At 35.1% G+C, this 12,422-nt stretch overlaps 1 protein-coding gene across 1 annotated transcript; it reads right to left on the minus strand.

Annotated features, from left to right (window-relative positions):
• Positions 1-8,394: 8,394 nt before the first annotated feature.
• LOC133825445 (glyceraldehyde-3-phosphate dehydrogenase GAPCP2, chloroplastic-like) lies at positions 8,395-12,086 on the minus strand. Its single transcript, XM_062258383.1, has 9 exons — positions 11,871-12,086; positions 11,655-11,706; positions 11,507-11,572; positions 11,385-11,423; positions 10,718-10,818; positions 9,534-9,646; positions 9,299-9,398; positions 9,021-9,169; positions 8,395-8,453 (listed from the first exon to the last, which is right to left on the minus strand). Exons 1-8 carry the CDS (start codon positions 12,084-12,086, stop codon positions 9,134-9,136), a joined length of 723 nt encoding a protein of 240 aa, XP_062114367.1. The 3' UTR covers positions 8,395-8,453; positions 9,021-9,133.
• Positions 12,087-12,422: the final 336 nt, after the last annotated feature.

Consider the following 12,422-nt stretch of genomic DNA (forward strand, 5'->3'; position numbering starts at 1 on the left):
GGGCAAGCGGGCCACGACGCCCATAAGCTGGGTCATGGCACGCCCCCATGTACTCAAAATTTATGGGTTTTCTCCTCAGCCTTCCAGCCAAAAACCTCAAAAGAATTCAACCAAACTTCCAATAAACCAAAAAACAAACCCAGAATTCTTATCCCCACAACTTAACCATCATATCAAATCTTATAAGAAATTCATACTCTCCCTAACACCCAAAATCAGTTTAAGAAATCATTCTCATGCAAGTTCTAAACTCAGCTCATCATAAGAAAATTACAGAAAACTATCTATAATTCTCACCTCAGTTACAGCTTGAGTTTCCCCAGCTATCCTCTGCCCTCTTTCAGCTTAATTCCTCAGTTTAACCCAACTAAATTAAGCTCCAATTCCCAGCTTGTTCCCTTAGCTTCTCTTTCAAATTCAGAAATTTCCCCCTTAGGCTTCTTGAGAGAAAAACGTGAGACAGAAAGTGAGTGGGAATTGAGAGTTCTCAGATGGTTTCTGACTAAGTCTAGAATTCCTCAAAGTGTATCCTTTAACCCCTAAAAAGACTATATTGCCCCTTAGACTAATTCAGCTCCTCCTTGCCCATAAGGGTAGTATGGACATTTTCCCCGGTTCCCACTAATTCCTCAAGTGTTCCTAATATTGATCAAGTAACCCTGTCGTGTATAATTAATTACAAAATACTTTATCATTACTCAATAAACCCCAAAATATTCTACAAGTTCCCAAAGTACCCCTAGGCTCACCCCAAGCCGGGTATTAAACCCCATTGTGACTATTTTGCTAATCCGCTCACTAGGACAGTCTCGAGCCATGTTCTGCAAATATATCCACATAATAATGTGGTATCAACCATATATCACATAAAATCACATTTATGCCCTCAACGGGCCAAAATTACAAATATGCCCTTATAAGCTATAAAGGGCCCACATGCATATCTAATACTTATAAACATGCATATAATATATTCAAATAATTATATTAATCATGCATGCCACTTAGTCGCATATTTAACCAACTAAACATACATATATCCAGTTATGACCTCCGGGCACACTAACCAAGGCACTAAGCCCTATTAGCAATTTTGGTCGTTACAAGTAAACTCTATTTTATAACTCTTTTAATTGTACTATAACCGATACAAGCAAGTCAATTATGCCACAAAGTAGTAGAATTAAATTCAATCATATAACATGGAGATGTAGATGCATTATTGTCAAAATTGGAGTCTTGAGTGCACATCTTGATCATACCATCACAAACTTACCATTTTCCCACAAAGTAATTACCTTTGGACAAAATTAGCTTACCAGACTCAAACATTGCGTTGATGCTTGGTTTGTTTCACAAGTTTCCACTTACGAGATTTCTACTCATTTCTAAAACATACAACACATTTGTAAGAAGAAATTTCTTTCTGAATGTGAAGAAGAGATTAACATTTCCCTTGCCCATCACCTTGGATCTATGCTCATTCCCTGTTTTGATTTCATGGCCATCTTTGATCTTTTCAAATGTCTTGAAGATTCCTCTATCATAAGTCACATGAATGATGGGACAAGTGTCATACCACCACCCTTGCACTTTCCCTTAGATGAAATTCACCTCACACAAGGTTGCAACCAACTCCTCTTCGGTTGTGCTGACCTTGGATCTAAAATTGGTAGATTTTCAAAATTGGCATTCCCTAGCCAAGGAACCACTCTTGCCACAAACAAAACAAGGGCCTTTGACACCCTTGAATTTCCCTTCATTCTTCTTTGGGGCTAGGTAATCGTTCTTCTTTGATTGGGGCTTCTTGTGAGCTTTCCCTTTTGATTGAGAGTTGTTCTCTATGGCATTTTCCCTGGATGTCCCTCCATTGGACTCTTCCATACACTTGTCTCTAGAATAAGACTCATCTTTCAATCCTTAGGTGCTTAAGGATTTCTTCCAAAGATATCTTCTCATTCTTATGGAGAATCTTCTTCCTATAGACCCTCCAAGATGGAGGCGACTTGGATATTATAGCACCCACAATAAAGGACTCTAAAAAAGTTATCTTTAAAGTAGACAACTTATTTACAATGACTTATAATTCATGCACTTGAGGAAGTAGGAGTTTTTCATCAAAATATTTAAATTCCATGTATTGAGTTATGAGGAATATCTCAATACCCTTTTCTTTGACTTTGTATTTCTTCCCAAGTGCTTCCCAAATTTCCTTTCCCATTGTTGTGTTTGTGTAAAGGTCATAGAGATGACTCGAGAGAGCATTAAGGGTGTGACCACAACATATGAGCTAATCTTCTTCACTCTTCTTCCTTTCTTTGATCACTTCTTAAGAATCATCATCCTTTTTTCTCATAAATCCTTCAAATATTTGTCTAGTATGTAGTAGATCTTCAAAGTTGTGCGAAGGAACTTGATCTTGTCTTGCCATCGAAAAAAGTTAGAGCCATCAAAATGATCTAGCCTAAATAGATCTTGGGACTTGAACTTGAGGGCTAAGATAGATGAACTTTCTTTCATGGTTTTTGGTTAGAGTATTGAAACAAGAATCTTAGATACAAACAATCTTAGAAGATAAATCTATCGTATGAGAATAGAGTTATTTTTATTGTTGGGATTATGGCTTATCAACATTGTTATCCCTCAAAAATCCAGGGTTGACATGGTGAATGAGAAAGCGGCACGCGGCATCAAAAATCAAGAAAAAATGATGAAGTATTGAAAAAAGACCGATGAGAAAAAAATATAGGTCCAAGACTTATAGGGAAGTCGACCAGACCTAAACCCGCTAGGGGTGGTCGACCTGGCCCTAGCCCTTAGGGCTGGTCGGCCTGAGATGTTCAAAAACCCCCTAGGGGTGGTTGGCTTGGCCCTAAGCCCTAAGGGGGTTCCGCCTGAACCCAACCCCTAGGGGTGGTCAGCCTGACCCCAAACCCTAAGGGTGGTCGACCCAAGAATGCCCAAGAACCCCTCGGAGTGGTCAGCCCACCCTATCCTCCATAGGGTTGTCGACCTACACTCCAAAAAACGGGTAAAACTCACACTCGTTCAAACTGGGATCAACAGGCCTGGCATCTAGAAGATCAACAGGCCTAGCACCCAAAATATCACAGGCCTAGCACCCAGAGGACCAACAGGCCTAGCACCTAAGTGTCATAGACTAATCTAGACTTAGCATTTTCCCAGAGGTTTCAATCGTGCATTATCTACCACAATCCAGAGAAACAACGAGAAGACCCACGATCTCATAATCAAGGGGAGGTGGACACGTATCTCCACTACCTAATAATCGTGTACCAAACCACGATCCCAATACTACTGATCATGTAAGAGCCCCTAGGTACTATAAATAAAGGACCCAAGGCTTCATTGAAGGGGATCCGAAATTTTTTTTGGGAGAAACTCTAGGAAAATTAGTAACGAGTGAATACTTTTGTTCATTAGTGAAATTGTTTATCGAGTAATTAAATACTAAAAACTACGTGGATTAGGTTATTACTGATCATCATAATAGAGCTGAACCACTATAAATTCTTGTGTGTTTGTTTAAGATATTTGTACTCTGTCATGTTTTAAATTCATTTGAAAAGGTGTTGTATATTATACATATGACCGTTGGCCAATTTCACGGGTCAACATTTTGGTGCTTTCATTGAGAGTACGAAATCAAGAAACACACTTTCATCAATTATACGATGCCTCCAAAATCTAGTCAGGCGAAGAAGGCGACTCCCAGGGATTCCAACACTCAGGATTCCATCGATCCCGTTAATGAACCTTGGGTGGAGGCTGGAGAACAACCTGATGCAGAAGATCCATACACTACAAGAAAAAATTCTTTTAATAACACAAAAAATGTGTTATCAAAACATACCATAACACTTTTTGATGTGTTAAGACCGACTATGTTATCGTAGGTCAGGGTACTTTACATAACACTTTATCATTGTTATACAGATGTATTATTATACTGTCAACGATAACACACTTTCTGTGTTATTTTAATAAATAGATAAGTGTTTAATTATATTATTTATTATAGATTATATAACACATTTTTTGTGTTATACTACACTTTAGTATAACACATTTTTTGTGTTATATAAGGAAGTTTGCATAACAAAGTTCTTTACTTATAAAAAGTGTTATTGTAATAGATATTATAACACATTTTTCATATTATTTTAATATTTAGATAAGTTTAAATTCTCATTATATATTCATTTATATAACACTAATTTATTCTATTATATTTTTATTTTTTATTTATATAATTAAAATTAGTTTTCTAATATATACTAGCATCATCAAATGAACTTGATTTTCAAATAACAAAAAGTAAAAAGCATTCAACATTGTATTAACAATCCACAAATTAGTTTAAAACATTCAACACTGTCATCAAATTATATTACAGCTCTCAAGAGACAAAGACCCGAAACCAATAAATCTTAAATCACATGGTAAAACTAACATGCTATACAATTTCCAACCAACATACAAGACAATGAGTATCTATCCTAATAACCACAAATCTAGTGCCAAATATTCAATACTGTCGACTTCCCCAAATATCAGATTTATCCAGATAATGAGATTTCAGACAACATTGCACCCATGGTGGATATCTAGCATCTTCCTCCACATGCTTTCCATCATCATTTGTAGCCACTCCAAGCAATGCATTTCGCTTCTTCGTCAGTACATCAATGGCAGGTTGATCACCAAAAAACTTGTTCTGCCACAAGTTGAAAATAATACAATCAATTGAAGATAACAATGGTAAGGGTGTAAAATAAGAGTAATGCAGGTGACATTTTATATAATAATAATAAAATTGCACAGCCAACCATATGACTTCAAATGACAGGTTCTATTTCGAAAAGGAAATATATATATATATGCAACATTATGTGGTGCAAGATTTTGGTATGAAACATGTGTCCCTAGCAAATTCCAGAAAATAAATAAATAAAATAACATAGAATGCAGTGTGACAAAGAGAAGAATAAGTTTTTCTAATGGCAAAATCATTTTTCAATGCACTAGAAGTTCCAAATTTTATTTTGTCAGTCTGCTGGAGGAGAGCATAATGAAGTTAAAACATGTGTCCCCGTGTGTTTTTAACAGAACAATTTCTCTATAGCCAAAAGAAAAGAGCAGAAGAAAGTATAACAGGGGACAACATCAATGGTTCAGTTAACATCATTGTTATAGAAATGTATTAAGATTAAAAATAAAGGCTAAAAGAAGTATCATTGAAAAATCCAGGACCCAGATTAAGAGTAGAATTATAAATTATTCTTCTTACTATGCTTTATGTCTTCCCTTTCTTTTATTATGCAAAAAACACAGACCAGCTGAAAAATTTTTTTTGAAAACAATACTTTTGTGTAAAGTTTCAAGAGAAACATCCCAAAGTTAAGTGTTTGTCCCCCAAGGCATGTGAAAATGGGTCTAATATATCCAACATCTTCAATCCTGCTACCAATAATCGACACCAAAACCGCGAACCTACACATTTCATTTTCAATGTTAACAGGCTCATGTTTTGCAGATGGTGAATCCATTCCCCTTATGTCTTCCCAGCTCTTCACACAAAAATCACAAGAACTCTCCCAGGTTCCTTTAGAACTTGTAAGTTCACAGTTTTCATTTAAACTTCTAACTCTATCTCCCAATTTATTGGTAACATCATCAAGAGAGTAGTCAGAACAGCCACCATTCCCACTAACTAGCTTCTCAATCCCACAACCAGAGATGTTTCTTCGAAACCTTGTAAGCAAAACAAGACAACTTCCTTGCTCAGTGGAATTCAGAAATAATTTTCCAGTTTGATTTGCTATTTGGCCTTATACATAAAAGTACTCACTAAATGCTGCTCCACAACAGCTTTTCTCTAGAAACCCTCCCCAATCTCCTTCACAACTTGAACTAAATAAAGATGTTGATTGTTTAAAATCAAGGCTGCAGCTGCCTGAATAAGGTGAAGAGGCGACATAGTCAACTGCATTCTGGATAGCCATGCGTATATATATAGATATTGTATATACACGACAAAAGTAACGTGGAAAAAATTGAAAAATAATTCATGCCAGTAAAAACAAAGATTAAAATGAGGTTTTAATTCAGGGAAAAGACATGAACGAGTCTTGATAGAACTAGCTACATGCCACTTCCCCACTGAAACTGAAAACAAAAGACTTTCATCCTCTACATATTTATATTTAAATATTGCGAACAAATTCTGTTTTGTATTGTTTGTATATGTATAGAAAGAGAAAATAATAAACCATAATAAAAAAAAACAGAGGAAGTGGGTCAAACCAAAGTTGTCACAGTATTATTATTAAACAAAAAAAAAAAAGAAAAAGGTTGAATCTTTCTTCACCTTCACGCAGGGAAGAAGAAGGCTGGATGGAGCTAGCTGGTCTCACGCATGTAAACGTAGGCAGAGATTTTGGTATGAATTCATCCTTATTGAAGGTAGGAGCATGTAATGCATGCACTGCCCGACAGAATAGAAACCTGTAGAGAAGAAAATACACAACTCAGTAACTGCTTTATAATTTTTTCAATGCACAACTCATCAATGCTAAGTTATATATGTCAATGTTCTGGATTTAACTTTTACCAAAACAAAACAAAGACAGACATTATATTTTACCAGCAAGTAGGACACTGATGAACAAAAACATATTTCATTGTTTCCACATAAAATGATAAATAAGAACAACTAATTGGGACAAAGCAAAGATTATAATTACTTCTCCAATCAAGCTGTTTAAGCAAATAGTTCACATATCATGGAAAGGAGGAAATGTCGTATTATTAATACACTAGTAATATCATGGAACTAAACATAACTCAAGAATAGTCAATGTGTGTAACTTAAACGTGAACTCCATCCTATTCATTCATAGTATTACCTCCTATTATACCAATTTTAATTCAAGCTGGGAGAGATACATACGAGCAAGATTTCCCAATTAATTCCAGTCCCAGAGTATCAATATTGTGGCACCCATTTACTGTAAGATGAGTAAGTTGCTTGCAACCAGTGGCAATAGCTTCCAAACCCTTGTCACTTAGGAAATAGCAGTCACTTAGAGTGAGATCTTTTAGCTTCTTACATCCATTCCCAATGGCACATAAACCCCTGAGTTTTAAAATCAGGATGAAATGAAAGAATAAATACTGAACTTACTAGAAAATAGAATAAAGATATGAAAAAAAGCCAAGCTGTTATCACATCTCTTCTATCTTATAAACTAAGGTACCCAATAACATTTAGAGGCAATCAATTGAAAAATTGAAAAATGAACCTAAGAGCAGATGAAATAGACAAAAAAAAAGTACACAAGATTTAATTTGTTCCAACGAGTTCTATGGTTACAGATTCTTCATACCTGTAATCAGATAGCACATTGCTCGACAATAAATGACCAAAAACACATATCAAATTTAAATCCCCAAGTTGCTTACAAGACTGTCCAATAGCAACTAGACCATGATCTCCAACATAGCAACCCTTAAAGAAAACCATACCAAAATGCAACAAAGAACCATTAATAAAAAAAAAACACACACACACACACAGAGAAAGTTATCACTTTTGATGAGATGAGTTGACAAGAATGAAATGAAAGGATATAGAACCAAGAGAGGGAGATAGTTGATTGGCAAGACCACAAAATTAACCATTGGTAAGCAATTGAAGGCAAGTTGTACAAGGTCTTATGGTAAAGGTAGAGGATATGCTTAGACAAATTACATCATCCAAATGTTATAAAACAGATTTTAACAGATAACAACATAACTACTATTAGTTTACCCAATATGATCTTGTTTTTTTCAATGGATTTTTCTGGGCCATTTAAAAAAACTAGTTAGGAGAATATTAGCAAGATGAAAACAGACTTCTTACGCATGACATTGCCAATAGTTCCATCAGTGTAATTAAAATGTATTAAAAATACACATCAAAGAAATTATACCTTGCGTCACCAAAAAAATTATACCTTGTGTCCCCCACCGAGACATTAGGAGTTGGAACACGGAAGGCCATTCCAGTAAGTTTTCCATTCAGTTCTGGGAGAACCTTTCCAAAAGCCTATAGTTCCCAAAAAAAAAAACATAATAATAAGAATAAGAATCAAATCACATTAAAACCAGCATTGTTTTTAGATTTCCCTATGAATTTAGATTTCACTACCTTTGCAGCACCAGTAGAACTAGGAATGATATTTTGTCCAGCTCCACTGCCTCCTCTCCAATCCTTCATCGATGGGCCATCAACAGTCTTCTGTGTTGCTGAACATTAGAAACAAGAGTCAAGTAACCAACTTGCAAACTATTCTCCTATTATAGAAACAAATAAAGTGAAAAACAAACCTGTAGTTGCATGAACAGTTGTCATTAAACCTTCAAGAATACCAAATTCCTCATGAACAACCGTCGAAAGTAATAAGAAAATCACTCAACGAATAACTAAAAAGCATAATAGCTAAAACCAAAAGCACAAGGATATTTAACAAGATGCATTCATAAATTGAAAATCCAGTTTGAACAATTTTACTAATCATTTCAAAAAATGACAACTCATTTGTTACTTTTTAAAGAAATTTCTTATTCTTGTAGCTTGCTGTTTCCACACACACGCACACACCTTAGAAAGAGGAGCAAGACCAAAAGCGTATTAGCTAAAACCAAAAGCACAAGGAAATATAACCAGATGCATTCATTAATTCAAAATCAAGTTTGAACAATTTCACTAATCATTACAAAAATCACAGCTCATTGTTTCTTTATAATGAAATTTCCCATACTTTTCATCTTGCTGTTTCTAGTAAGTCTGTCAATCTTTGGTTTTTCTTTTGGTCTCTCTACTCTTTGTAAATCAATTCTGTTTCTGTTTCTTCTACTCATCCAAAGCACGTGCATGTACACACACACAAAGAAGTAGAAAAAACAACTACAACAAGAACCAAAACAAAAACAATAAAAACAAGTAGCAACCGACCTTAGCAAGAGGAGCAAGACAGTTGGTAGTACAGCTTGCATTTGAAACAATGTCCATGTTTGGCTTGTATGTCTGCTCATTTACTCCAACCACAAACATGGGAGCATCAGCTCATGGAGCTGATAAAACTACTTTCTTGGCTCCACCCTACAAAGACAGAAAAGTTCAATGTTACAAAGAATTTCATGCAAATGTAAATGGATTTGTACGTGCATGGTGGGCTCTCACACATTTGACTGTCTGAGACAGAGAACATAATAAATTAGTAAAAGAAACCTTCTTATGGGCTGAAGCTTTGTCAATTGTTGTGAAAACACCGGAAGATTCAACAACATACTCAGCTCCATAATCACCCCAAGGAATCTCAGCAGGGTCCCTGATTAAAGGTTTAGATTTTACTTGTCAGCTTAATTTACATTAAGCTTTAAACAAAAAACACCCACATTTGCAAGTGATATAAGCAAATAAAGAATATGTATACACTTTCATGCTAAGATCTGATGAAAATTACCCTTTACTCACAACCTTAATCTGCTTCCCATTGATTTCTAAGGTTGAATCATTTACAACCTTAATGCTTCCTTTGAATAATCCATGAGTAGAGTCATATTTAAACATGTAGGCCTGGATAAAGAATAGAAAATATCATAACCATTTTCACATAATGGGATGACCTTAGAAGACAATTAGGAGTAACTGTTACTTAAGTTGAACTATTAGCAAATGACATCAATTTAGGAGTCATATACATATAATTTCATGTAATATAAAGGTCATTCAAGGTAGCATCATAAGCCTATTAATGACCATGGTTCATCACTACAGCCACTACTCACCTCAGTCCATAATCTAAAAAATGTGAGAAATTTTAAAGTGCCAAGTTAACAAGCTACCATGCTCTCAACTTGACATAAAAATAAGCTCACAAAAAATCACAATAAAATCCAAACTGCAAGCATTGCACACAACAAGCATAAGCATGATTCAAGTTAGATCTGAAAGAATAGAATCATTTTTTGATCAATAGATAATTGAGATAATTATATGCAACTAAATACTTGGTAACATTTATAGAGGGTTTAAGGTGATAAAAATAATTTCAAAGCAATTAATGATCTGGATTTAAGACATCTCTCACATTTAATAGCAATGAGAATAGAAATTATTTAGTCAAAACTATGAAGAGAAGATAGCGTAAAAGTGAATTACAAGTCCAGGAGACTAGATGATTTCTTAAGAGAACACACAATGAGCACCTCCATTCCTATGAGGTGTTTATCAAAATTAATAGCTACTGGAATAAAATGAAATTTAAACATTCTTCCACATACTTTATTACATAGTTTTCCTTGACCATATTAAAGTAGAGCAGAATCATTTTAGCCACTTTAGACAAAAAAAATCACCACATTCAACAACATACTATTAACACAACAAGAAATTAAGCAAGCATGGCACAAAAACTTGACTTAAGTCATATCATTATACATTATGAAGTAACCCTCTAACCAGGTTGTAAGCAAAGACATGTCAACCAAATATTATGCTCGATGCAGTCTTACAAACATAAGAAAACTTTTTTGCATCATCTAAGTAGTGCCATTTTAATTTATAAATTATAATGACTATTCATGAGCATAGCAACAACATTGGCAGCAGAAATCCATCAAGTTGCAGTTAGCCTGACATCCTTACCATGTATTTAGCATCAATAAAAGGATCATTCACTGCCACCACGTCAATATCATCCCTGAATAATGCTACTCGTAAAACCAATCTTCCAATCCGACCAAAACCTATATGAGCCAAGCATTGAAAAAGTAAGGAATTAATCAACTTTACCATTCTTCTTTCAAAGAGAATCACTTGGCTCACAAAGTTCTTTAAACCCTGAGGTCCTTCATTTAGTAAAACACATATTAAATATAAATATATATATCTAGCATCCAAGAACAGTATTGATACATGAAGCTATACTCTTTTACATGTCAGAATATTAAACTCGCCCAAACTAAAATGGATTAAAAAAGTGACATAAAGGAAATAGAATCCAAACTATAGACTACTTCTAATTCGAAAGAAACAAATAAACATAAATATATAAATGTAACATAGAAACTAAGTTGAATAAAAGTAAATAATTTTCCAGTATGAAAACACACATCAACTCTTGCAAGATTTTCAACTGTACCTTGACCTATTAAAACAAAAACTATTGAAGGCCAAAACTGATCAAACATTGACCAATGCACAAAAGTTTGCATCTCTAAAAAGAATGATAAAAACATTAACCACACCAAACAATGGAATGTACAATCATTATTATGTCCTCATTTCAAACTAGGATCTATGATGAACTTACCATTGATCCCAACCTTTGACTTCCCACCAGTCTTCAATTCTACACAAAATAAATTATGAGTGAGCATCAAATATTAGAATTTCAAAATTCACACTACAATGTATGAAGTGTCTAGTCCTTACTCTGAATAGTTGGTGGCAATTCAGTGGCTGTTGCTTTAATGGGTTGAACTCTCTTGACATTATCCCCTGAACAATGTGTCATCTTCTTGGGTCAATTATAAGAACAGAAAATATGCTTAAACCCATAAAAATTTATATACTATGTTACTCAACTGTAAAACAGATGATCCACTTGGAACAGCAGAGCCAAATACACTTGACTGAAATATTGCAGAGTTTGGGCTGCGATTGAAACTAATGCATATCAATATCTCAAACCTTTAGGTATATTATATTAATTTGGTTAGTTTTTTATTCTTTTCCAGCAACCAAACAACCGTTAAAACCAAAATACTCCGAGAAAGTAAAGAAAATAAGAAAGTACATGTTGTTTCCGAGACTCTTCGTCCAGTGCCTTCTTTCGTTGTTCCTCATATTCTTCTTCTTCTTCCATCTTCTTCCATTTCATCTCCATGGCCTCGAGCCCTGAACGAAGGAAGACACTGGACGAAGAGTCTCTTTCTGTCTCTGTCTCTGTCTCCACCTCTGCAATTTGGTTGGGAGAGAATGAGCCCTGAACGCCGCCGCTACCAGTCCTCATCTTCCATCATCAAGTCCCCTAACCTCAAAACCCCTTCCGGGGACCCAAAAGAGTCCAGCTTGGCTTGCTGTGCGGGTAACCGGAACCGACAAACGGGGCAGGAGTTATGGTGAGCGAGCCAGGGTAGAATGCAATCGGGATGGTAGAGATGCTTAAAGGAAGATTTCAAGCAGGGAGAGGCGCAGATGGGTATGAAGAAGAAAACGGGAGAGTTATAGGCGGGCTAGGAAAAAAGGAATTAGCTAGGAAAAAATATAACAAGTTATAGGCGGGCACCAAAATAAATTAGCGCCATTTTTTTATTTTACCACATATATGTATATAATAATATTTTTT

The sequence above is a fragment of the Humulus lupulus genome, chromosome 3, assembly GCF_963169125.1.
Source record: "Humulus lupulus chromosome 3, drHumLupu1.1, whole genome shotgun sequence".
NCBI classification, from domain to species: Eukaryota; Viridiplantae; Streptophyta; class Magnoliopsida; order Rosales; family Cannabaceae; genus Humulus; species Humulus lupulus.

Coding starts and splice junctions, on each gene's coding strand:
- LOC133825445 (XM_062258383.1), bottom strand. CDS start 12,086: ATGAGGACTGGTAGCGGCGGCGTTCAGGGCTCATTCTCTCCCAACCAA. Junction 11,707..11,870: donor AAGAGTCTCGGAAACAACAT/GTACTTTCTTAT, acceptor GCAATATTTCAG/TCAAGTGTATTTGGCTCTGC. Junction 11,424..11,506: donor ATTGCCACCAACTATTCAGA/GTAAGGACTAGA, acceptor TATTTTGTGTAG/AATTGAAGACTGGTGGGAAG.